The sequence below is a fragment of the Ictalurus punctatus genome, chromosome 21 (assembly GCF_001660625.3).
Source record: "Ictalurus punctatus breed USDA103 chromosome 21, Coco_2.0, whole genome shotgun sequence".
Lineage (NCBI taxonomy): Eukaryota > Metazoa > Chordata > Actinopteri > Siluriformes > Ictaluridae > Ictalurus > Ictalurus punctatus.
The window spans coordinates 1,377,405-1,405,195 of NC_030436.2; the positions used below are offsets into that span (position 1 = coordinate 1,377,405).

The 27,791-nt window shown below is 41.1% G+C and overlaps 1 protein-coding gene across 8 annotated transcripts in view; it reads right to left on the reverse strand.

Moving 5' to 3' along the window:
• Positions 1-1,987: 1,987 nt before the first annotated feature.
• iqsec1b (IQ motif and Sec7 domain ArfGEF 1b) overlaps positions 1,988-27,791 on the reverse strand; it is a 216,079-nt gene continuing 190,275 nt past the window's right edge. For 6 of the 8 annotated variants that reach the window (XM_053674051.1, XM_017450616.3, XM_017450615.3 and 3 more), the window contains 13 exons: positions 24,126-24,393; positions 21,182-22,428; positions 20,173-20,334; positions 18,517-18,639; positions 17,413-17,579; positions 15,298-15,437; positions 14,347-14,376; positions 12,869-12,994; positions 12,403-12,502; positions 10,141-10,302; positions 9,688-9,864; positions 7,807-7,856; positions 1,988-6,265 (listed from right to left, as the gene is read on the reverse strand). In XM_053674051.1, coding sequence (XP_053530026.1) covers positions 5,735-6,265; positions 7,807-7,856; positions 9,688-9,864; positions 10,141-10,302; positions 12,403-12,502; positions 12,869-12,994; positions 14,347-14,376; positions 15,298-15,437; positions 17,413-17,579; positions 18,517-18,639; positions 20,173-20,334; positions 21,182-22,428; positions 24,126-24,393 — 3,283 coding nt within the window. In that variant the 3' untranslated portion in view covers positions 1,988-5,734. The other 2 variants (XM_017450622.3, XM_047149337.2) reach the window with 2 other exon arrangements.

Genomic DNA, 27,791 nt, shown 5'->3' on the forward strand with positions numbered 1-27,791 from the left:
GGGGAACATGGAGCCTATCCCAGAGAACTCAGGGCTCAAGGCAGGGGAAACCCCGGACAGGGGGCCAACCCATCACAGGGCACAATCACATACATGTTCACACACCCATTCATACACTACGGACACTTTAGATACGCCGATCAGCCTACCATGCATGTCTTTGGACTGGGGGAGGAAACTGGAGTATCTGGAGGAAAACATTGAAGTACGGGGTGAACATGCAGGCTCTGGACACACACACGGCTGCAGTGGGAATTGAACCCTCAACCCTGGAAGTGTGAGGCAAATCATGACACACATTGTGTGAGAAAAAGATTTCATTATTTTTAGGCAGACTGACTGTATTTACTAATGTGTGTGTGTGTGTTAAACTGGCTCCGTACACAATGTGAAGGCAAGGTCAAAAATTAGCCTAAAAAGTTTGTTTGATAAAATATATTTATGAAGTAGAGGTGTCAAAATGTATTACTGGCATTTAGTATTTAGTATGACTGGCAATGGTATTTGGATGGTATCTGTTTCCCAGAATTCAGCTGCTGTGACATCTGACACCCGTGACATCCGTTTTCCCAGATATGATTGGAGACACTACTAAATGGGTGACAAATGGAGAACTAAGGAGTGGATCTTATGGGTTGATCTTGTAGGGTAAAAAGGGCAGTGCTAAGAAGTAGAGCCATAAAAATGCAATGGAAAAAACCCCTCATCAGCAGAGATTAGCAGAAATTGTGAATATTGTAAATCACAGCGCTTTCAGGCATCTTTGAAATGATAGAATATAGAAAAATATTTCGAGACCCATTTTGACCCATTTGGATGGTTAGTAATAAACAAGTTCACCTAAATAAAGGTGAACTATTAATGCTAATTACTAGGGCTGTTCATGTTAAAGCAGATCGCAGAGCTGGTTATTAGCACTTACTGAATAGTTTAATACACTATATGGCCAAAAGTTTGTGGACACCTGACGAGGGTGCACCGTATGTACTTGTTGAACATCCCGCTCCAGATTGGTCACCCTTTGCTGTTATAATAACCTCCACACTGCTGGCAAAGCTTTCCACTAGATTTTGGAGCATTGCTTTGGGGATTCGCCCACAAAAGCATTATTGAGGTCAGGCACTGATGTTGGGTGAGGAGACCACTTGAGTTCTTCTACAGTGGAGAAGACATGGACATCCATTGTGCACAGGGGCATTGTCATGCTGGAACAGGTTTGGGCCCCTTGGTTCCAGTGAAGGAAAATTGCTACAGCATACAAAGACATTCTATACAATGGTGCAGGGATGCTCCGATCAGTATTTTTGCAGCCGATACCGATTACCGATTCACGTCATCAATAACAAGGCCGATCCCGATCGTTCAAGTGTTATATAAGTGCTTTCTGTTGACCGTCACTGTTAACCTTTTTTTTCCCCCCAGATAAAGTGATACCACAGATGTTTCCTTGGTTATATTATTTATAGTAATGTTGTAGATTGTTGTTTTAATTGAGAATCAAATAAATAATCACAACAAATATTCATTTTACAATGAACATTTTAATAAGCATTTAAAAATACACGGCAAACAGTGAATTTTTCATGGTGTCTTGAGACCTCGTAATAATTCCACCCTGATGACGACATGACTGCAGCGCTAAAGTTTAACATCCTCGTGTGTTTTATGTCCTCACATGTTTTATGTCATCAAATCGCGATCGGTTCGTGAGATCGGCCAAATTTAGATTCTACCGATCGAGTCATAGAATAACGATAGGCGGCCAATCGATTGGAGCATCCCCGTGGGAACAATCTGGAGAAGAACCACATATGGGAGTGATGATCAGGTGACCACAATCCTTTGGCCATAACGCCATTTAAAGCTATGTTCAGTACAACAATCTATTTTTGTGTTGGCACAGACATTTAATAAATTGCATCTACGCTTAATAGCAAACTACATATTTCCCAGGTTACATGCCACAGACAGATCAACAAGTTCTGAATGAATCTGACAGTATATATTTATTTTGTGATAATCACATGGTCACAGTTATAGATTTACATCTATCGGGTCTCAATCTACTTAGAAACAGAATACATATTAACATGAATATTCTCATGTCTTGATCTGATAACTAGGCCTATAAAATGAACTACATTGTGTGTGTGTGTGTATGAGTGAGAGAGAGAGAGAGAGAGAGAGAGAGAGAGAGAGAGAGAGAGAGAGAGAATGCAGAGACTGAGAGAGAATGTCAGACTAAATGTGAGAAATTCAGGTAACAGCCAGTTTGTAAGATCTACCCAATGCTAAATCGAAAACATTTGGTAATAATATAAGTGGGTTAATAAGTTTCTTTAAAGAGATAAAAATGTACCCATGGTATTTGATGGTTGACAAATTAAATACTAATAATACACCGACTCTATACACACATTAGCCCTATAACCCTTACCCTTCCCTTTAAAATAGATTTTAAAGATATTGGCAACCTTTTTTCCCCCATTTCCTTATAAGTTTGTCATATGAACAGTGACACTCTGACACACACACACACACAATGATTCCCTTTTTTCTTTTCTTTTTTTTTTTTTTTTAACAAGTAAAACCAGAATACATGCTAATGTGCAGCAAATTGGTGTAAAATGTAAGAGCAAGCAAAAAACAACAACAAAAAAAGCCCCATCCAATCATACAGAGCGCAAGGGAAAAAGCAGAATAAAACAAATAAGTAAATTTCCTAAGTTTATGGTAGATGACAATTCAATCAACAGTGAAAATGCATGCAGTAGAACACAAGTTTTAGACTGTTAGCCCTGTACTGCACACGATTAAAGCATTACACTTGCTATCTGCTGCATTCAAATAAAACAAAAAACAAACAAACAAACAAACAAACACAACCAACCAACAAAAAAAAAAGCCTTAAAAACAACAACAAAAGGAAAACAAAAAATGTAGACATTTGCTTTTTTTTCCTTACTTTGTCCCAGAAATCAATTTATTTCATGATGCTCTAATTTCCTTTCGAGGTAATCTGTTAAGTTCATTCTTTATTGTGGCATGGCTTCATAAATATTACCTATGCAAAAAATGGAAAAGGTCCAGCTGATATATTATTGTTGGTCTACTATGCGAATTACAAACCTGAACCTGGATCTGAGAGCAGCATTCAAGGAACATTAACAACAGCATCAATAATAATAATAATAATAATAATAATAATAATAATACAGTGATAAGTGATTTACTTTAAACACTTCTCACACTGATACCCGCCATTAATAATGGTGTTACAGTATATAATTAATATGTAAATTGTAGTAGGATTATACAACATCTTTACAGTAGCTGAGAAGCTTGATCTGCTTTTAAAGCCTCGATACACAGTGTGTACTTGATAGCTGGAATATAGCTGGTTCTATTCATTTTATCTATAGTGGAATATCTTCTGGTACAAAATATGACAAAATGACTTCCATAGGAACACAGTCGCATGAAGAGAAGTTTACATACTTTTAATGTCACTTAAATTTCAACAACAGTCAAAGGTAACACTGATATTTCTGGGAATATACAATATTTAGAGAATATCCTTACAGTATAATGTTACATGCAAGAGTATTTCAGTTGACATTCCTCACTGCAAGTCGCTAGAACAGAGAAAGGAGGGAGAGCAGCAATGCAGAATTAAAAGACAAGGACACGCTTAAAGGGAAAGGGGGGGAAAAAAAAAGGTCTGTCACTAGATTGCAAATGTTCATTTACAAAACCTAAACATACATATTGCACATATGATTAGTACAAAAAAAAAAACAACAACAGACAGACAAACAAACCAAAGGAAAAAAGAATGGGACAAAGACTGCTGGGAAAAAAAAATATCACTTGCTAATCAAATCTCTTCACTGCTGATATTCGTCTCGGATAGAACAAGTTTCTATCACAGTTGCTGTACATAAGTGAATACTTACAAAAATGAGACAAGTGCTATTTAGAGCTTTCTTCTCTGGGCTAAGATCACGTGAATCAGATCATAACTTCAAGTCCTTTCTATACACAGCATAAAGCAAGTTACAAAAATTGAAGACGTGTGTGGAAAAATATGATTTAAACCTCACTACTCAAATCTTCTGTCATAAGGTACAATATCTCGACTCCTGCTACACACTACTTCATACAATACTCAGCTGGATTTGTGAGCAAGTGAAAGGCATTCCTCGAAAAAAAAAAAAAGAAAGGAAAAAAGAAACCCAAACAGACCAAAAGCAGAGTTGTAGAAAGCCCGTTTCATTCTACGCTGCATGCAGAAGCACAAACGGCATCACCCGGGGGTTGAAGGGGCACACACTCACTCAGCCCGCTGAGAACACAAATAGCACAGCAAGAACCCGGGAGAAATCTCTTGAAATATGGGGAAAGAAATTAGTCACTCTGAAATGTTGCCTCCCTCCTTAAAGTCAAAAACAACAGTCTAAATCCTCTTGAGCAAAGCATGTATGTTTTTTTGTTTGTTTGTTTGTTTGTTTGTTTGTTTGTTTGTTTTTACCCCCAAAATACCCCCTCAGTCAAATCTGCTTGATCATGATCATCTTTTACTTCATATCATTTTATTCACCCCTAAAAAAATAGTTAAAAAAATAAAACCGTGGTGCACTAAGTGGCCAAGACTGATAAGTCAAGGCCTAAGGAGGATTCCTGCATTAGCTAACTCCTTCCTCCTGCTCTTCTGCCTCCTGATTGGTCAGCGATGAGCAGATGAGTGCAGTAAACACAGTTCTGCCGGAACAGAAGATTCTCAGAGTTTTGCTTCAAAGGCAACCAGAGGAGTTTCAGGTCAAGCCCTCACTCACCTAATCAAAAGAGTTGGACTGAGTTTGATAACTAGTGAGACTAGATCTTCTACTTCAAGAGTATAATACTGAGATTCTTTTTTTTTTCTTCTTTTCATCTCACGCCTCGGACGCATTTTGTTCTGTAACAGTAATATTGATTGTTGATATTATTTTACAAAATAGTATATGCACGACATACACAAAGCATTTCTTACTAACTCAGTAACTGCTTTTGAATAATTGGCACATTAAAGACTGCTAACTATTTCACAGAGAACTGTGGTCTACAGCTACATTATATACTGGAACACGTACGTCTTTGTGAGCGACTTGATTCATGGCTAGACTGTTGACCATTGTATTTAAACTCTCCATTTCTAGGCATTATCATTCTACTGAGACTGTTTGTTTCTGCTAATTAGCAAGCAGGGTGTTTTATAGTGCTCCATAAGCAATTAATTACAAGATAAAACAGTAGCTATGGTCTTTGTGCATGCTTGGCATTGTCATTTCGTGAAAGCTGGACAGACGTCCAGGTGTAAAGTTGGGGAGGGGGAAAAAGGAAGAAAAAAAAAAAAGAAGAAGAAAAAAGTATGACTCGACCCTAATGAGGAAAAAGCAGCATTGTCTGGGAGTGAACAGTTGAACGGTGATGTGCAGGAAATGTGGAAAAGGAGGTGGGAAATCCACGGGGTCTAGCAGCCCTCTGAAAGCCTGGAAGAGAAAGCCAGTGCTACACAGTGTGCGTCCCCTTTCTCTTCCCAGAGGAAAGGGGCTCTAAATGAAATGAAACGAGTCACAATGCCTTTGTTTGTTTTCATTCGCCCAATTGGTTCCTGGGCCAGAGTCTTTCACATACCAGCTATAGAACAAATCTGCCAAGGTGCCTCTGGAAAGTCAGTCCCAGTCTCAGTCCTTCACACCACAGTGCTGATGCCGCTGTGTTTGGGCTTTGCGCTGCCGGGGCCGGCTACCGGGGGTGGAACCTGGCTGTGGTGGTGCTGCAGGTGGGAAGGGTGGGGCGGGTGCTGAGCGTGTGGGCCGTGAGTGTGTGGCGCATGGGAATGGCCATGGGAGGAAGAGGCGGCTGCAGAAGAGGGGTGGTACTGGATGTGTGCAGGTGGGTGGTAGTGGTGGTGGTGGTGGTATGGAGGTGGGTTCTGCTGAACGTGGCAGTATTGAGTGTGGTGTGGTGGATGTGTGTCGCTTAGGCTTGTGCTATCGCGTGCTGTGTGGTGCAGGTTAGACGGGTGCGGCGTGTGAGAGATCAGGGTGGGGTGGGATGGATGAGGAGGCTGCGGGGGAAGAGAGGGAGACTTGGCGCCACGCTTGGTGCCGAACAATGAGCCAAGCAGTGAGGAGGAGCTGGGCACCGAGTGCTGGCGTGAGGGGCAGTCACGACTGGAGGCAGCACGACGCCTCATGTGAGGGCTGTTAATGATGGATCCCTGTAGACACACACACACACACACCATGTGAAAGGAGAGAACGCAGCTCTACCACAAAACCCTGTACATCACTGATGAATACACAGCAGGGGGGTCAGACTACTGTGCTGAAAGGCTGCAACACCACTGGGCTGATTCATCTTACACAACTAATAACCAATTCGTTCTTCACATGCAATGTATTATATAATCATCTCAATTAGCAGCGATATGAATATATTTATGAAAACAGACATCTATTTTATGAGTCCCCCTGATACGAGATAAAGGTCAGCCTATAAAATCATCTTTGTTTCATGTTTACAAAAAAAAACAAAACAAAACATTGAATATTTCACCTTGTTCCTCTCATACCAACATGACCTCATCTCAGTAATTATAAATAATAGAGCAATTAAAACAACTTAAACATGTTTCGTGTTGGAATCATTCCCAGTATAGTTCCAATTTATATAGTAGTTTCAACCTGGTCACGGTAACTCAAACAGCTTTCCAGGACTGGAGTCTGACATGCTGCTATTACGAAACAACAACGTCTGAAGCTGGTATAGGTGGAATGTAGCTGGAGTAATCAAAAGACTACAGAATGAACAATCAGTGCAATATTAAACGCATTTCCATGCCTCACATTGTTCATCACTATGGCATATTTTGTAACAAAACGGACAGAACATTCAGGCAACGTGGCACTATGCATAACAAGACCTCATCTGTCAGTGTCACATAGTAGAAGAGAGAGGATACTGAATGGTCATGCATGCCATGCAAAAGTGGATGGTAAATATTAATATTAATAAAGCTCAACAGTTTGCAATAGTGTGTGTGTGTAGTTCAGTACTGCTTTGTCATGATCTTAATCATTCTCAAGCATGGATGGATGAAATATTTCTAGTCATATTCCTATTTCTGTACTTTCTACTACTCTTCCCTACTCTCTCTCTCTCTCTTTTTTTAATAGTAAAAATACTGTAGGTTCTTTGGACTGGATAGGAAAGGTTCACATTGTCAAGGCTGGAGAGGAAGTCTTCTCTTTCAGGGTCACCGAACATTTATTTGCATCACAACCTATATGACAGACCATTCAATAGAACACGATGGTTGTAGCATGCTGACTATTTATTTGTAAGATGGGTGATGGCAGTAAGTTCACACCCTGCTGAAAACAACACACACATCATAATGGGAGCTGGCCTAATGGTCTCCAATAACCATTACAATCATTAGATACGGAGAGGAAAATGGTTATTGGAAACCGTTAGTTTAATTCCCATTATGATGTGTTGTTTTTGTTTTGTTTTTTCAGCTGGGAAAGTGAAGAACGCTTCCAATGAAACATCTACATTCGAGGCAAATAGCTCATGCAGTGAGTGAGGTTCAACACTGTCATCACAAACACACACAAACTAAAAGAACCAATCAAAAGGTGCAAAGAACAATACAAGCGAGAAGAAAGTCGCAGTTTCACAGTCAGAGGCGTCACTAAGGAGGAGGCTCTTGCTCACGGCAGGCTGGAGGGGTGAGCCTTACGTTGTGGTACTTACGTCCATATTGCTGTCTAGAGATCCTGCACTGCTGCGGCGACCTCGCTTGCCTGAGCAGGACATGCCACAAATCAGAGTACGCTTATACATCACAGCACAGCACAGCACAAAGGGGAAAAACAGAGCAGCACCTAGCCTGCTTGCCTGCAGGGGGCACTAACGGATACACGGCAAGCCACTAGTTGCCTCACAACGGGTGTACTGAGTTTGGGAGAATGGGATTGGGGTAAGTGAGCAGAAATCTTCTGGCTACAAGCAGGTGATGGAAGATTTTATTTGATTTGATGGATCGAGCACTTTTCTAGGCTAGAATGAATAGATCTGGCATTTTCGATCATGTTTTAGTTTCTATAATATATAAAGGGCAACCGATTCTAGCCATCCAACAAGACGCATTATAATGAGACTAACTTACCTAGCAGTACTACAGGATACAGAGCTAAAAATAAAAGAAATGGGGAAAATATAGGTAAGAATTATAATTTTTGGTCTGTCTTTGATGAAAGAGAACCCAAACACACAAAGCTAAAAGTGTCATAGCTAACTCTCAGGCATCGTGATCCTGACAGGTCCAGTAACCTGACTGCTATCGCTGAATATGGCAAACATAGTAATCTTACTATTTGGGACACTACTACTACTACTACTACTACTACTACTACTACTACTACTACCAAAAAACCCCAAACACGTGTCTGTGTAATCCATGGCATGATGGACATTAATTAAACATTAGCAAGGACACAGTCTTATCACAAAAACACAAAAGGTGTTATTCATCCTCACCTCTGTTATGCTATATACTGTTTAAAGATGCCCACTGCAGCACACACGCCGGTTCCGGATTTCATTCATTGTCTCAGTTCATTTCTCACTCGCAGTGTGGCCGTATTATCATCTGGCTGTGCTAATAGAAAAGCTGTGGGTCGCTGTTTACACCTTCCTAGTTTCTCCTGTGCAGTCATTACCATGCAATCATGCAGCTTACAACTAAGTGCAGAGAATATCAATTACTTACTCTGCTTTATTTACCTTTTTATCGAACCCCTTTATGCTCTATTGATCTTCTGTGTTGATTATAATGTCAGTTTGCACAGCCAGCAACGGCCCACCTTGGGCACAAAGTTCATTCAACTCGATTAAAAATCGGCCTGAGAGTTTCTCAATGATGGCAGTTTATCATTAAGAGTCCAACATGGTGGGAACAAAGCACCCAGTTTTTTTCTTCTTCTAGAACTCAGGAACACAGGATGCGTTTCCAGCAGAGGAATTATGATTGAGTGAGAAACTTGATTTTAGTTCCTGGCCTGTAGTTCCCAGGACCCTTTTTAGTTCCCATTCCAATGCTGACGGTTTTCATTCAAGAGTTCAGGCAACATAATAGCAATGTAGTGAAGGTTTTGCTGTTCGGTGTAACACATTGTCCACATGTACGCACCACTGTCATTGCTTTTATCTGACATGGAATAACGATCTGGTGTGGAATATTCTACATATATATTCACACAACAAAGCAAAATCCATAAAGGTCAAAAACTTTGCTTTGCTCTTTGTTGCTCACTGATAACCACTTCTAGTAATGTTTACGATTCCTGAAGTGGAAACACAACCTCATGCAGAAAATGTGTAGCTCTTATTTAGACTTACTCCAGAACCATTAGGTCCTCAAAAAGGTTACAGAACCTCAGTGGAAACTATGACTGATTCTGAATTGTGCAGGAGATTGTGCTATAATTAGAGGACAATTCTTCGGTAAGTCAGTGGATTGATCGTATGAGGTGCACAACTGAGACTATTCTTAGCACCACCGGTACAGTGTTGGTTCTGCTCACTAGAAGTGTACTTTTGAAAAAGTGCACTCGTGGTGACCTTTGAAATTACCTGCATCAGAAAGGTCGCGTAAGGAGCTGCTGAGGGCGCTTCTCTTCAGACCCTCCCCCATGGCGTAGCTGTCGTCCAGACTGGCTCGGCTCAGGTTGCCATTGCCAGCGTCCTTTTTCAGACCAGAGCTCTGCGAGATGCTAGGCCGCACCACGCCCTTCTGCTTTTCCAGCTCAGCTACATACAGACACACATTTTAAATGTTCATTCATTTTATGTTCCACCCGAATCCTACCAAATTACCTCTGCATCCACATAATAACCGTCTAACCGGTAAGAAGTGACCAGCAGGACACATTTGAATTCTGAAGCCATTACAATGGCACACAGACATTAAAAAGAAACTGCTATGAAGTTACAGAACAAAAGAAAGATCATTCAGAAGTCTTGCTGGTGTTAGTCTCAGGAAACGGCTTAGTAATGAGGTCATGACGGAAGGCTGCTGATGCTCACACTCAATCCTGTATTTCTCCATCTCCTGCACCTCTGCGATGGACTCCCGCAGGTCGTCTGTAAACTTCTTGCGGTCTTGTGGGTTGGGTGCGTTGAAGTTGATCAGGACCTTGATATCAGCACCGGGGATGGCTGACGTGAGCCGCACGCCATTGGGATAAACTGATAAACAACAGGCCGGGATCACTTAACAAGCACAGATAATCACACAGACTCACATACAGTAATCGCTACATCGTACATGGTATTTGTTTAAAAGCATGCATTCAAATCTAATAATGAAAGCTTTTGGTTGCTTTGAATATTTCATCGATTTATACAATGAAATTGCTCTGAGACCACAAAGCATCTTTTTTAAAAAGTGATTTGGTGAAGAAAAATTATTCGGTAGACTCAAGACGTGTATACCATAGTGGTCCCTTTAAAAGATCTACAACCTTCTACCACCATGTGTGCTAAAAGACTGTACATCAATGACTTCTGTTTAAATGCCCATGTTGGCAAAAATAGTACTGAATAATGATGAACTACAGGCATGTTGTCCTTGTGAAGTTCTCGGGAATATTTTCTCTCTTTCATACCGCTGCAAAAAACGGGTTAGGTTTTTTAATAGGAACAATATTAAGAAAAACAAGGGAGTAATAAAGTTCATTGTCATTGATGAATGGTTGGAACTAAAAATACAGTTATAAAATATTTAAAAACACTAATTATTCACACTAAAATACTTTAAGAATATTTCTGCTTAAAAAAAACTTTTCTCATTTGACATGCGACACGTGTGTGTGCGTGTGTGTGTGTGTGTGTGTGTGTAGAAAGAGACCGAGAGAAACATTTTCTTCTGTCTACTGGCAGCGTGTTTTTCTTTATTTCCTGACAAGCATTTCTAATATAATGCAATATTTTCAAGATTCCCTCTCATTAATGAAGATGCAATAGGGTTTACATTCACGTCTGACACTCATTTACAATTTAATTATTTTAAAACATTCCCCTGCTTATAGAAATCGAAAATCCGGTATCTCAAAATAATAGAATAAAGAATTAATAATACAGAAATGTCGACCTTCTGAAAAGGATGTTCATTTATGCGCTGATACTCGGTCGGGGTTTTAATCCTCTTGCAGGAATTACGATGCGGCGTGGCATGGAGGCGATCAGCCTGTGGCACTGCTGAGGTGTTCTGGAAGCCCAGGTTGCTTTGATAGCGGTCTTCAGCTCGTCTGTATTGTTGGTCTGGTGTCTCTCGTAGGTTCTCTATGGGGTTCGGGTCAGGAGAGTCGGCTGGACAGTCAAGCACAGTAACACCATGGTCAGAAAACCAGTTACTAGAAGTTTTGGCGCTGTGGGCAGGTGCAGAGTCCTGCTGGAAAAGGAAATCAGCATCTCCATAAAGCTCGTCAGCAGATGGAAGCATGAAGCTCTCTAAAATCTCCTGGTAGACGCTGCATCGAGTCTCGACTTGAGAAAACTCAGTGGACCAACACCAGCAGATGACATGGCAACCCAAATCATCACTGACTGTGGAAACTTCACACTGGACTTCAAGCAGCTTGGATTCTGTTCCTCTCCACTCTTCCTCCAGACTCTGGAACCTTGATTTCCAAATGAAATGCAACATTTACTATCATCTGAAAAGAGGACTTTGCACCACTGAGCAACGGTCCAGCTCTTTTTCTCCTTAGCCCAGGCAAGACGCTTCTGACGACATTTCTGTATTATAAATTCTTTACTCTAATATTTTGAGATACTGGATTTGTGATCTCCGTGAGCTGTAAGCCGTAATCATCGAGATTAAAACAACAAAAAAGGCTTGAAATATTTCACTTTATGATGAATGTAATGAATCTAGATTATATGAAAGTTCCACTTTTTGAATTACAGGGGGAAAAAAAAGAACTTCACTTTTTTTGAGCTGTAACATGTCCACGTCACTAATGATAAGCAATACCATTATGTGTCACTGCTTTTCAAACTGTAGTATATAACATAATGGTCCGTTTTAAAGGTACAACCTTGTAGCATCATTCATTGGCCATTTTATCAGGTATCCTACCATGTCCACTAACTGTGCATCAACAACTACAACCTCTATTTAATGCAGATACAAAAATGTTCATTTTCGGTCTGATCTGATCAGATCAGAAGCGTGTGGGTGTGTGGGTCAGTTTACAGAAGGACTAACATCTGTGGACTTCGTTCTTTTTTCCTTTATACAATTTGTATGTAAAAAAGAAGAGCAGGCAGGGAAAAGCCACTTACACTGGTTCTCAAAGAGGAGCACCTGCATGCCGTATAGAGAGAAGGACTGCCTGAAGCTGTATGTCACGGAGTTCTTCTTCTTCTGGAAAATCTTAGTGACCTGAATTGAAAGGGTGCAAATATACCCCATCAGACCCCATCTGCTAGATTTACTTTTGATCTTATCTGTTATATTAACTGACTCTCATCTATCATACATCTACAATCTCTGAGTTCCTCCAAGACTCATAAAGCCACTGCATCCTTCTGAACTGGTGGTTATGAACTCTACTGTCAGAAAGGTCTATTCAGTTTACATGAGCCAATAGATTCCTGCATCGCTCTTATCGCTAGAGAAGACGACTATCCTTTCCATCCAGAGAAAGAAGCAAACATTTATGCAGTTGTTCCAATCAGAAGATGCAGGACTTTGTACTTGTGCTTTTACTTGGATGTCATTCTAACAGCTCATTCAGGCTGTTCTTACCACAAGAAGGTCATTGAAGAGGAAGATCTCTCGCTGGTGGAGGCCAAGTTTCTGTGGCTTGTTGGGATCTGGGACCTCAAACAGCCTGCAGTAACACACTAATCTGCGATGTGGTAAGGACAGCACCTGTAAAAGAGAAAGTACACAGCCCATTGTTTAGCAATATGTCATAGGGTTATATTCAACCAGTGTTTGCAACATTATGTTCACGGTGGGAAAAGGACAAGTAGTCAAGTTTTTCAGCGTAAGGCCCCCTTGTGTAGGGTGCATCCCTTTGTGGCCCCCTAGAGTCATCCAATTGTTTTATTATTTTTTTTCCTCCCCCCATGCTAGGCTCTTCTGTATCAACTTTCTCAGCTAAGAGACTACGTCCTCTAACTAAAGAATGATCTATTTTAAATAGTCTTAGCTTTTATCAGCGTGTGGCCAACAGAACTGTACACTAGTATATAAACGGATGTCTCTGTTCAGTGCGTGTCTTAGTGTGCGTGTCTTAGTGTGCCGTGTAAAAAAAACAACATTCTAGAATTTCTATGAGCTCCCCCTGATGCCATCTGGAGGCCCCCAGTTTGAGAACCATTAATTTAGCAGATGTGGAAAAGGGGATCAAAAATGGCCTGTGTTTTACATGTAACTTTCAAAATCATTAAAAATGAGCAACACGACAATACCTCAAATGACACAATAAAGAGAAAACAGTAGCAGGATTGAAGCTTATGTCTACGATATAATTTTATATAATAATAATAATAATAATAATAATAATAATAATAATAATAATATAAAGACAGATTACAGTAAAAAAAGAAAATTATTAAAGGAATGTCTAAAACGTGCATTAAGTGGACAAATTGTATAATTCGTTTTCCACAGATGTTCCACAGGCTCAAAAGAGTCTAAAATTAATTAGACAGAATTGTTGGACTTAAGGGAATGGCTCTTCCTTACCTGACTGACTGTTACTAGTTTGTAAATGTTAATGGTGACTTATCAACGCATACAGAAGTGAAGTTTGGTGTTCCACAAGGCTCTGTTCTAGGCCCACTGCTTCTCCCCTACCTCTGTGTACAATTATTCTGAAACATGGTATTAGCTCCACTGCTATGCTGCTGTTTCACACAGCTATAATATAGACAGCTATAGATGGCAGATACCAACTTAAAAAAAGTGGAGGAATGCATATAGGACATCAGACATTAGAATGTATTTTGTCAAAAGCACTATAGAAATAAATGTGAATCAAAGAGAATACATCTGATGTGTGAATATAGTCAATAGCCAATTGGCGGGCCATTCAACATCAGCACCATAAATTAACAATTAATTATGCCAGTTCATTACAGTTCCTGCAACGTCACAGGGTCCAATGTGAATACTATTTTGCTTGCTAAATGTCAATACATGGATGGACATTTTGTACAAAATATATATGTTTTACCACCATTTAATAATACAAAAATGAGTCAAAAGATACGCACACATCCAAGGCCATGGTGGAGTGAGCCAATCTGAAAAACAAACAAAACCCAAATAGGTCATAAAGACATAAAGCAAAGTGACTGTGAGAAAGGATCTTCAAGAGGGAGCATGGTTGGAGAGTAAATATATGTCTCTAGAGTTTAACACATCCTCCTGGTGTCTGTAAGCTGTATGTGTGGCTGAGATCACTGCTGGAGTTGATGAAGAGCAATGCTGCTGAGTTTGGCCTAATTACAGCAGCAAGGACCAGAGGCATCTCTATTTTTGCTCCACAGGGGCTCTGCATTAACAGTAAGGCTGATGGGACTCATGGTGTTAAACAGACATGAGGCAAAGGGCTGCAGGTCAGGTCATGTGCGAAATCTCCATTAGACTTAAAATTGTAATTATTACTATTTCAAAACTGTGATGGCACCTAAGAGCATCTTAGTTCCCAGGCAACACAAATCTGAAGAAATGAGAATCTACATTAGATTGGGCGGGGATTTAAAACCAACCTTGAAGCTCTCTCATTCCTTTTTTTTTCTTCCTTCCTTCTCTATCTTTCTTACTTACACTATGCCATCCATTAGGCAAAGTAATTAGTCTACGACCCCAATAAAGAGGAAACCTTGTGAGAATAAGCTTGCAGTAGACCATAACTGAACTTAAAGTGGCTATGGTGGTCTCTCTGGACAAGCTAATCCAATTTGTCCTATAGAACAAGAGTGTTGCTTATATATCTATGAGAATCCACTGTTATTGCCACCTTGTATGTAAATAATGTGACCTAAGCGAGACTACACTGCTCTGTACACTCCTCCTCTGTAAATATAAAGTAAATGCGTAAAGAGTTTTTTAAATTCTAAAGTGCTGTTAAGTCCTGACCTGTCTTAAGATCTGTGATGAACTGTGATGAGCAGCTCCAGATAGAAGGAAAGGATAGCAGATGTGGTGATAATGTCACTCACTGGCTTCTTCCCAACGATGAGCTTCTCCACTTTTTGCACTTGGGACACATGGTCTTCATTTGCTTTGAGCTCCCGTTTCCTGATCCGCTCATAAATACCAATCAGCATCTCACGAGGGATGTCTTCTCCGTCATCAACCCCTACAGGATAAGGAGAATTTGAGGAGATTTGTACTTTAGTCATGCAAAAGTTAACATTAACACTCAATACTCTTATTTAATCATACAGTTGCAATCAAAATTATTCAACCCCCATTGCAAATAAGGTTCAGTGTCAAAATTTACAGACAAATTTACAACGTTTCAAGTGGTTTCCCCAAATTCAACTGAAAATACAACTTATAATGGCTTCTCCCGTTTCAAAATTATTCAACCCCCCGAATAGAATATGCAAAACAGGTGTTGTCTCAAACACACCTGATATAAGTAATCAAGGGCTTCATTAGTTGCAGCAGGTGTGCTTGAGCTGGAACACATGAAATACCTGAACTGGCTAGGGGTAGAAAATTCATGAAATACCCGGACGGGGCAGAAAAAGGACGACGGCTGCAAGCAGTGCAGTGACTCGAGTGACTGCAAAAGACCTGCAGCAAGACCTGGTGTAACAGACACTGAGGTTTCAGTGAACACAGTACTAATATACTTCACATACTAAATGCAGAAGGTTTCCATGCCAGAACTCCAAGACGTTCACCACTACTCCCCCAAAAACACAAGAAAAGTCGCTCAAAATCATATAAATAAGCCACAGAAGTTATGTGATTCTGTTCTGTGGAGCGATGAAACAAAACTGGAACTTTTCGGCACGATGGATCAGCGGAAGAAAGAAGAGGAAGAAGGAAGAAAAATGAGGAAAGAACACTCTGTCCACAGTTGAGCATGGTGGAGGTTCGGTGATGCTCTGTGGCTGCTTTGCATCCTCTGGCACTGGAAACCTGCAGTGTGTGGAAGGCGAGATGGATTCATTGACGTATCAGGAAATCCTAGGAGAAAACTTCATGCTGTCTGTGAGGAAGCTGAAGCTTGGGCGTCATCGGACCTTCCAACAGGACAATAATCCCAAGTATACCTCAAATTCCCCCATTCTTGATTGCAGAAGTCATGGAAGGTTCTACAGGGCCATCACAGTCACCTGACTTAGAAATAGAAAATCTCTGGTGGGATTTGAAGAAGGCGGTTGCAGTATTACTGAACTGGAGGCCATTGCTCATGAGGAACGGGGTAAGATTCCTCAGGAACGCTACCAGAAGCTGGTGTCTGGCTGTGCAACCCGTTTGCAGCAGGTCAGAACCGCAAATGCGTGCTCTACTAAGTATGATGCCACGGAGATACTAAAGATGCTCGCCATGAAGGGGTTTAAATAATTTTGAAACTGGAGAAGTCATTATAAATTGCATTTTCAGTTGAATTTGGTGAAACTACTTGAAGCATTCGTTGTGTCGAACTATTTCAATTGCTTTTGTTTGATTTGTTCATCGCAAACAGCTGAAAGTCTGTACATTTTGACAATAACCCTGATGTGCACTGGGGGTTGAATCATTATGACTGCAACTACATGTTAAATAAAGAACTCCAAAGCGTTCCCTTTCTTTTGCCTTCCTCCAGTTGAATCCTAAAAACACTGCATGAATTTGAATAAATGAGGACGATATGGTTAGATTTGGTTGAATTTCATACAATTTCATATGCCCCAGCCCTAAACTTCAAGCTGTGCAAATAGTTGTAATTTAAAATGGAAGAAATGCAGACCATGTTGGGAGAAAAAAATGTATTGCTTTTCTTGCTATCTCCATTTTCAATGCCACACATGACCCTTACTTTCACTGTAATGTTTCTGTAAATGTTTGTAAAAGACTTTCACACTTTCTGGCTGTTTTGTCTGAGAATTTGTTTTGGAGTAAGTGCGCATACATAAAAGCTCAGTCACAAAGACATCACAGCAAAAGATGAGCCTTGAAATCTATGCAAAGCTTTATTGTTATAAAATCACTGAATGACTCTGCATAAAATAGTGCATTACAGCTAATTATACAGTTTATGTTTTAGTTATTGAGAATGAAAGATTTCTCTGAGGATGAATTAAAGGCTTATATGGATAAACGGCTAAAAGTCACACCTCGTAGATTCTTCACAAAGTCCTCCAGCTTCATCTTCCTCTCTGGCTTTACGTTAGGGCTGTACATGTCCGTGTTGAGGAGGATGATAGCAAACGCCAGGATGAAGATCGTGTCTGGGTTGCGAAATTGCCGCACCACGCCTGGGTTGCAGATGCAGTAGCGCTGGCTAGACAGACACGAGCAGTTTCCCAAATGAAAAAAAAAAAAAAAAAAGAGTCAAAACGACAGAGGACCAGACAAAACAAATGTTGCATTCAATTAAAGGTTGTAACTTGTAATTTCCTCTGACAAGGAAAAACCAAAGTAAACGTCCCCTCAACGTGGAAACTCAGGATGGAGTCCTCAAATCCAGGTTCAGCAAGTGACATCAAATCATGGTTGTGCAAGTAAACAAAGTATCACTTCTTACCTTATATACATTATGCTACACACACACACACACACACACACACACACACACATACACACCGTACAAGAATTTGGTTTAGATCAATCAACATACACCGCTCACAGTTAGATGGCTAGCTGGTTAATAACATACTGTGAACATGGAGGTGTCCAGGGGATTTCCCCACTTTGGCACTCAAATGCACAGCGGCTGATAATTCTGTGATTTCCCAGTTCTGAGGAAAGCTGAATGCAGTATTACTCTGGACAAGGACGAAAAAGCTGTTCTGATTTGCAGCTATGTTCACTCAGTTAAAAAGCCTTTCTCAGAAATGGTGTATATATGCAGTGTGGGAGATTTCTGGCTTGCCCTTGGGCTCTGACAAAGTTTGTGGACGTGCTCAGGACTACAGCAATCTTAATGATTTTCACCAGGCAGGAAATTCTCGAGTGAGAGCTGATTGATTTGTTCTCTGTAAGTTGGAAAATTCTTCATGCTTCAATGTGAGGAAAATTTAATGAGGGAAAGGCAAAAAAACAAAAACAAACAACAAACAAACCAACAACAACAAAATATATATAGAAGAAAACACTTTGACCACATTTCTAAAATGGATGTTTGACAGCCGAACAAGCCTCTAAATCCTTCACAACTACTTTATTGCTTGTATTAGACTGCTTTTGGTGTGCAAGTTGATGGATGGAGGGTTTTTCACCTGTAAGCTTCGATAAGCCGCTCCACTTTCTGTGCTTCCCCCTGCACCCGGATGTGAGCCTGGAACTTTCTCAAGGCTTCATCCAGCTCCATGCTAGAGAAGTCCATCTCATCCACCACACAGCTGCCAAAAGGAAATAATCAGACATGGATCAGTGGAAGAATACACCAGAAATACACCACTCTCTCTGACCCTGCAACACACTTACACATGCAGTCTAGTTCATGACTTGGAATAAGAACTGTTATATAATAAGAGTTTGAAAATCACATCTCAAGCTGATTTGGATCGTTTCTGCTGGATAATTTATATTCACGGCATGTAGAATATGCCCTTATACAGAGCCATGTACAGAAGTGCAACAATGGGTGTCACGTAACCAGAGAAGGAACTCTGAACTACAGTTCCCAGCAGCCACTGCATCACAGTCACATGACCACCTGCACCTGAATCACGTGCCCCAGTTTGCACTGCACTCTTTGTCTCACATTTGTCTTTCTTTACTTTTGTCCCTGTTGGTTTATGTTTAGTCTTTGCCACCGTGTTTTGACTTATACGTCATAGTGTCTCGTATTTTCCTTTCGGTTCTTTATTAAGCTTTAAAACTCTACATTTGCATCCGTCTCAACCTCCGTTCGTACCAATGGGTCACTGGAGCTGCTAAATATGAATGGCCATTTGAAAAACCTTTTGTGTTCTAGCCATCGTCCTGTGTTTATCGGGATTTATTATTTTGTTGAAAGCAGTGGGAATTTTGCGTTCTGCTACACAACTTTCAATTTCCTGGACAATTTTCCCTTGGGCCCTGGTTTACCGATGGCCCTTCACAACAGGTTTAAAAACAAACAAACAAACAAATAAAAAATCTACGGCCGGGTTTAAACTCCTGGAAATACTCTGACAGATTTGAATGCATCAATCTTTAGAAAAGCCCCTCCACTACTGGCATAAAAACAAAAGATCCCAAAGTCAGGAGTTTATTAGAAAACCAACTTCTGTGTACACTTCACCAGCAAAGAAATTTCATATTCACAAACGGGTGAATGATTTATTCATTCTGTCTCACATAAGCAGACGTTCATATACAACACATTTTTAATTTGATGTATAGGATACTGGTGGGATGGGGAAACTCCTTCTGCTTTTTGCTAATAATTGCGGTACAGCATCCCAAAATGAAAAATGAGCGTGGTGAATTTTTCATTAGAGACCATCTGGAGAATTGATTGATTTGTACTGAACAGAGAATGAAATTGTTTTTATATGGACATTTGATGTATTAAAAATAAATCACGTCTGGCAGAAAACCGTCTTCTGTTCACCACCCAGCGCGGTCTCGGTCACGACAGTAATGTTTTGAGAGACACGTTCAGGCAAAGCGCGTTTTATTTGTGCAGAATGCAGTTCTTTATCCTGCTTCATGTACGAAAGTTGCACAGCAGTGGGAACAGATGTCAAATACATTTAGTCAAACGTCTTCAAAAAGTCTCACATAAAGCAACAAATATGAATACCTATATATTTATATGTCAATAGTACACATTGATGCACTTAGTCCTGGAGGAAAATAGGCCGTAGGTCTGTATGTATATATACACGAGATGTGTGAAAAGGCTTTTCGCAAGATTTCAACTCGACTCCACTAAGAGAACTCACTCCAGGACATCTCGGTTGAACTGCTTCTGTCTGTTGCCCAGGAACTCTCCGATCATCTGCCGACTCAACCCCTTCCTCTGTAACAAGAAGTGAGCCACACCCACAGGGGTGTCTGGAACGAACCCTCGCTCGATCAGATACTGGATACCTTTTTCTGGCTTTCTGTAAATAATAAAGGGAGAGGAAGATGTGAGAGCTCAAACTGTATAAGTGTGTGTTAGAGATTGGGTTTTCGGAGCGTGTATTAGCCCGGTGAGACTCGCTTGTGTGCTCAGATATCCTGATTAAGGACTTCATAGAAAGCAATCAAATCCACAATAAAGTAACAATTAAAGACTTGCTGCTTCAAAGAGAACTTTTAAGTAATCCAACACACACACACACACACACACACACACACACACACACACACGTCCCTAAAAGTCACTTCAAACTAATCAGCAATCTAGACAGTCTGGATTTCAATCTCAAACGCTTCAGGAAACCTGTTCATCTGAGGTTTAACTCTAATCTTCTCCTCATCAGAGAAGCAGATGGACAGCTGCAGTGTTTTTAGGTGGTGGTTGGGCGGACTGCTTGCCGTGTCACCCAATAATCTAAACTGGCCTAACCAGCTATGCAAATAAACTAAACGTGTTTGCCTATGCCACACTCCTCACATCTTTGATTGGTGTTAATTAAACAGAGGCCTCAATGACTTGGAAAGTCACAGTGCACACATCCATAAAACCCGCCCTACTGTTAAATTAATGCACGGGCTGTGAACCTTTATAATTGGTTCACATAAATCACATGGCACTGGGGGTTAAAGATCATGATGATAATTAAAAAACACATCACCTCCACATTAGACAGCATAACACTGTTCATTCACAGCTATCACTGTGGTCTGATTACTGCTAATGAAAAGAGAAGCCAGACCATTGTTTAACACTTTTCTCCGATCTCTCTTTTCCCCTGTCTCACTCTAGGGAAGGAAGCTGTTTTTGTTCTTAGAAGCAGCACGTACTTGTTGAAGAGGTTGAGGCCAATGCGGTAGTGGCGCTTGCGGATGACGTCATTGCTGAAGGCTGGTGAGTCCCAGCTGTTACGAGTCTCCTTGTGGTATGTCTGCTTGCTGAGGGTTTGCTCGCGCAGGCTGTCCCGTGATGATGATTCTGAACTGCAGTTGATTGTGTCATTGGAGTTGGATGTGCTGTTTACACTGTCGTTGTCGCCATCTGAGAAATCAGACTCTGATTTGCTCTGCCTGTTGGCCGTGCCGTTGATGGCCAGGTGGCTCTCTAGCTGCCGTGGACGATGCCGGGGGACGTCGTCATCTCTCCGAGGGATGGAAGGATGGGAGGGATGCGAGGGATGGCGCTTGGGGCTGCCCTGCTGGCTAGGCCCACCCCTTTCATAGGCATTCTGCCGTTTTAGGGAACTGCGCTCAGAGCGATCACTCAGCTCCACTGAACTGTCGCTAGGGGGTTCGATGGTGAGCAGAGGGAGGTGGTCCATCCTCAGCCTCTGCTCTTGGCACTCCAGAGACGGTGTGCTGCGACAGCTAGTGTCAGTGTCGCCCTTGTCTTCCTTGTGTACCCAATAGTCCTGTGAGGAGTTTAGTGCACGCAGCTGCAGTTCGGGATCCATGGATGTCCTGTCCACTACGGACTGCGAGAGAGGCAAGGGGGGTGACAGTTCCTCCTCATCAATGTAGAGGGTCACGTCGCTGTACGATGCAGTCATTTCATCAAGCTTGCGGCGGTCTCCGCTGTGTGATGGTTTGACCTGATACGTGATGTCCCGATCCAGGTCACCATGACCCCGTTGCACTTCGTCTTGCCCCTCATCCCCGTGCAAGCTGCGACAGTTCAGCGCATCATCGATTGACTCAGCCAGGGACTTCACCTGCCTGGAGAAGGCGTCTTCTAGCTCGGTGATGGCATCCGTGAAGTCGCTTTGTCCTGCCTGTGACTTAACGTTGACTGGTACCATGTCGCCACGCTCCGACTGTGCCAGCTTAGAGCCGTCGTCGCTCAAGGAGAGCTGCTTGCCCTCGAAGTAGGAGCTGTGGACTTTCTCAGGTCCTTCGAAGGAAAATTGCATCCTCATATTGGAAAGGACGATGCGCCTGGACATGCGGTTCTCAGACATAGAACTCCTGAGGCGCTCAAAATTCTTGTTCATCTGATACTGGCGGAATGCTGTCTGGATGGTCCGGGCCGCATGTCGAGTTATGAAACGTCCCCCGTACTTCCGCTCCAGCATCTCCACCTGCCAACATGAACCAGACAGAGCCACAAGCAGGATTAGAGCATGCTTTGTTTTCAGTGAATTCTGAAAGGTCTCAACATAAACATTATATCCTACTGGAAACAAGAGTCAACTAAAACATGGCCATTCTTACAGCAATTCTACAGTCCTGATCTATGCTACTATGGCTTTGGAGAAAATCCATTCCCTCAGGCAGAACCACAGGCTGGAATAATCCTATTTCTTCTGTAACCTCACACACTCGTGTAGTTTGCTTCCTGTCACTTGAAGTTATCAGCTGCAGCTTTTTGATTGATTTGCCTAGCAGGTGCTGCGTTACAAGTACTATAGGAATGTATGTGTGCTCAGCCTCCCTGATCTAAGGGATCACTTCCTGCTCTCCCAACTGCCTGAGGGTACACTGAGCTGCATGAAGAAACTTATCACAAACTCTACTACTTCGCCATTATGCTAACATATTAAATGTATGTCTTTATAATTTATAAATCGTGAACTCCACAGTGAATCACGCCTACAGAGATGCATTCTCCTTGAAGAAATAATTGATCTTGTAAACAACAGGGACAACAGCATTTCTGATACATCTAAAATGCTATTTTGGACACAGCAAAACAACAACAACAACAACAAAAAAACTGGTATGCAATTTGTAGCAAAATAATGACATGCTCTGTACAATACAAATACAGAGAATGCTTTTCATGGTGACCATTCTGGTGGATTTCAAAGCAGACGATTGCGTCAGATCTGCTTGTCAGCTAGAAATTCTCTGCAGCTCTAAATTCTCATCAAACGCGACACTGTCGGTTTGCGAACGGTTTAACAAGGCAGCGGCGCACATCTTCTGACTGACTCGTCAAGAAGGAAATGGAGATCGTGTGACTGATTTATTTTTAGTCAGCGTACTGTACAAATCATGACTAATTCTCTTGGATATTTAGTTAGTGCTTCAAAGATTTTATAGGCTCTACGGGACAACCTTATTCACGCAGACTATTCATGATACTTTCCACTAACTAGTCCGCTGGATACTGGCTAATGCTGTGTTTTTGTTTATCAGCAGGCAATGCTGCTATTGTCTTGAAGCTATGTTGACTTGTGGCTCTCGGTAACACTTAGGAGAAGAATATAACAGCTGGTTAATATTTGTGGTCCAGCTATACTTTGGAAAGCGCCAGTATAATCGGCTACCTCTTTGTGATTTAAGGGGGAAAGACCAGTCTGGTGTCTGACGAACATCTACAGTAGCTTTAATGTTGGTCCTCAAGCACCAAAATGCTAACATTATCTTTACCTACTGCAGTAGAACTAGTTCTTACCACAAAGTCAAGTATTTGATTTAGTTGGAGTTTTTATGTGGTGCATTTCGTATCAAAATTGACTTTTATATATTCCTGTATAATTCCATCTATCCATCCAGCTTCTGTACCACTTATCCTAGTCAGGGTCCTGGGGTGCCTGAAGCCTATCCAAGGGAACTCAGGGCACGAGGTGAAGGACACCCTGGACTGGGTGGCTAGTCATCGCAGGGCAGAATCGTGCACACACTACCACACCCATTCATAACCTATGGACAATTTAGAGATGGCAATCAGCCTACAACGCATGTCTTTTGGAGGGGGTCTTTTGCACGTCATATACGAGCACTGAAGAGCATGAATGAAACATTAAGAGTCAAAACAGAAGAAGAGGAGAACCTGTTTGTCCTGGAGATCAGTGGAGAGCTCATAGCTCTCGGAGAGCGAGCGTGAGCGCTTGATGGCCTCCTCTTCAGCCTGTTTGCGGAGGATAGATTGCGAGTGTTGGAGTTTGGAGCGACGCGGGCGCTGCCGGACCTCGTGTGAGTAAAGTGACGGTGCCTCAAAGTGCTCGGTGCTGATGATGGAGCTGCGCGTCACCGGCCCACGAGAGTATCCGCTTTCCAGAGACGCTCCTGCCTCACAGCCAGCACCATCACCCTCCACACTGCAGAGACAAACAGAGTGTTTCACTTAACTTATTTATTTATATACAACAGATTTACAGCATCTCTGATGTATAAGAAGCCTCTCTTTCCACTCAGTTTCTTGTTTTTAGAAGCAAAGAAATTCATAGTAGATTGATGAAAGACAACCTTCATATAAAATTCATATACAAGAGGACAAAAAGTGAGAGTGGGAGAAGAAAGACAGGACGTGAAAGGAAGTGCTTAGCCCCTTAGAGTAAAGTCTATCCAATGTCAGCCATTTTAACAATACCCCAAGGAAGTTATTCCCATCATACAAGACCTATTTGAATGGGGAGAGACCCGTATACCAGAAATGGATCGAACATCCATTAGAATAACCCTTCACATATGTTTTCACTTGATGCTAGCTTTGGGTTGGAGGAAGTGGTGTGAAACGTAACACGATGAGTTCTAAAGAAGCGGAGGACAGAACAAGCCCAGTATGACCAGAAACATGAAGCAACTAGGCAAAAAAGAAGACCAGCTCTTTGAAAGAGTCTGTATGTTAAAGCAAATCAAAGTTTGCATTGAATCCTGCGTTATGACATGCAAACAAATCTGAGCTTGGATCCCAAAGTAGAGGAATTAAGGCAAGCGGCTACTATCTAGGCATTTCGACAGTTTCTTCCCCCGAGCCGCAGCCTTGCTCGGTAACAGACTGGATAAACTTCATTAACACAAGCGAACACACTGCTAATATAGAGCACTGTATCCTACATTTGCACATACTGACATGTTCAGACCCGTCTATTCAGAGTTGTTCACACACACACACACACACACACACACACACACATATATATATATATATATATATACACACACACATACATACACACACACACATACATACATACATATATATACACACACAAACACACACACACACATATACACATATATATATATATATATATATACATATATATATATATATATATATATATATATATATATATATATATATATATATATATATAAATAAATAAATAAATATATATACATATATATATATATATATATACACATATATACATATATATATATACATATATATATATATACATATATACATACATATATATATATATATATATACATATATATATATATATATACATATATATATATATATATACATACATATATATATATATATATATACATATATATACACATATACACACATATATACACACGCATATCTTATATTCGTATTTTATATTACCCAAGTTTCGCTGTCTACAGGTTTCTAATTAATCCATGTTAATGGAGTCATATTCCTTGTAAGTGTTTTTTCTTTCTTGGTCAATAAAATGTATTAAAATATCAGTGTGGGTCACACAAAGCAAAGACAAACGGACAAAGTGCAACTTGATTAAAACCCACTGAGAAGATCATAGCTCCTGAAATTACACATTATTTCCATTTTAATCCTACAACTTTTTAAATGTTAGACTTGAGCTTAGATTTTCTTAGTCTTCACACACACACACACACACACACACACACACACACACACACACACACACACACACACACACCTGCCAATCAAAGAGTGCTTACACATCAGTGACACAGCACTTAGCATAGCAAAACAACTCAGAACTGTCACTGAAACGGTACAAGAAAAGCTTTCTGTTGTCTGAGGCCACTATTAGACACACCTCCTTATTTAGAAACAGTGGCTGTCTGTCTCATATAAAAACACTAACACATTTCCACTCGCACACTTTCTCCACCGAGATTCAGGAGAGGGTCAGAGTACATGTGAAAACTGCTGCAATCTCAAAACTCAAGGCTTTCAGAACAGCAATTCGACAGTCATGCAGGTTAGACGTGCCACGATGTGCCACTCCACATCCATTTTGATTTTTAAAAAGAACATGCAGGCAAAAAAAACCTCCAAAAAAAAAACAAAAAAAAAAAAACAAGAATCTTTTGTTTTTTTCTGCATAGAATCTGTATTGACTGAGGAAAAAAATACCCAAGTGACAACATTATTCGTACATATTGTGCAGAACTGTCATATACACAAATGTGTACACACCCACAGAAACACACACACTGGTTTTCCCCCACACACACACACTTATTGAGCTCTCTGCATCTACTCAGTGGCAGTTGATTAAATTCGGCTTAACGGATCGTCCTGTAATTAAATGAATTAGCGAGCAGCAGTGTGCAACACTGACCAGATGAAAACAACAGTGAAAATCAGCATACACAAAACATTCACTTCATTCACTCACTCCATCTAGTCTTGATTTTGACCGTTATAATCCTTTCCTAATGTGTAATATCAAAACATTAGTATATTGAATGATACAGTCATGAATCTTTTACTGTTTATTAATGAAATTCCTTATAAAGGGTTTTTTAAAACCCGGACACTTTCACACTAGAACTGATCGGTCTAGTCACTTACTGCGCTTGTTGTCCGGTTTTAGTAGTTAATGTACAGTCTTGTGCTGTTTCGACACGTTATGCAGTAATGTCTTATTTAGTTCTGTGTAATCTCTTGTAGTCGCATGGTCCTGGTTTCGTTTTCACCGTACGCTGCACAAGCTGTATATGGTTGAAATGATGATGAAGCCATTTGACTTGACTAGGATGCAAGTCCATCCATCCATCTTCTATACCGCTTATCCTTTTCAGGGTCACGGGGAACCTGGAGCCTATCCCAGGGCCTATCCCATGGGGCACAAGGCGGGGTACAAAGGTGGACAGGGTGCCAATACATCGCAGGGCACAATCACATACACATTCATACACTACGGACACTTTAGACACACCAATCAGACTACCATGCATGTCTTTGGACTGGGGGAGGAAACCGGAGTACCCGGAGGAAACCCCCGCAGCACGGGGAGAACATGCAAACTCCGCACACACAGGGCCACGGTGGGAATCGAACCCCCGACCCTGGAGGTGTGAGGCGCACGCGCTAACCAGTAAGCCACCGTGACACAGGGAGAACATTTTTAAAAAGAGAGTATTATAAAAGTTATGTACATTTTTTGCAAAGTTATGTACATTTTTTGCAACTTTCCAACAATGTAGAAAGCATTTCCCTGAGGTACTGTGGTATACATGAACCAAGAATTAGTCTGAACTGGAAATACTTCCGTGTTGGAAACGTATGACAAGCAGACATTGTTTGCCCACCGGGCATGCTTTAAGGACTTTGTCCTGTACTTGGGTAACCCAGAAACTACAACTACTATCCCACTCAAACTCAAATATATAAAAAACATATCATCCTGAAGCTGAGCTAACAAGGAAAAAAGTTCATGTTATGGGGGTTGGCGAGCTGGCATCCAATGTTCACCAGGACAAGCAATGCAGCTAATGCAGTTTGAGCTAAATCTATGCC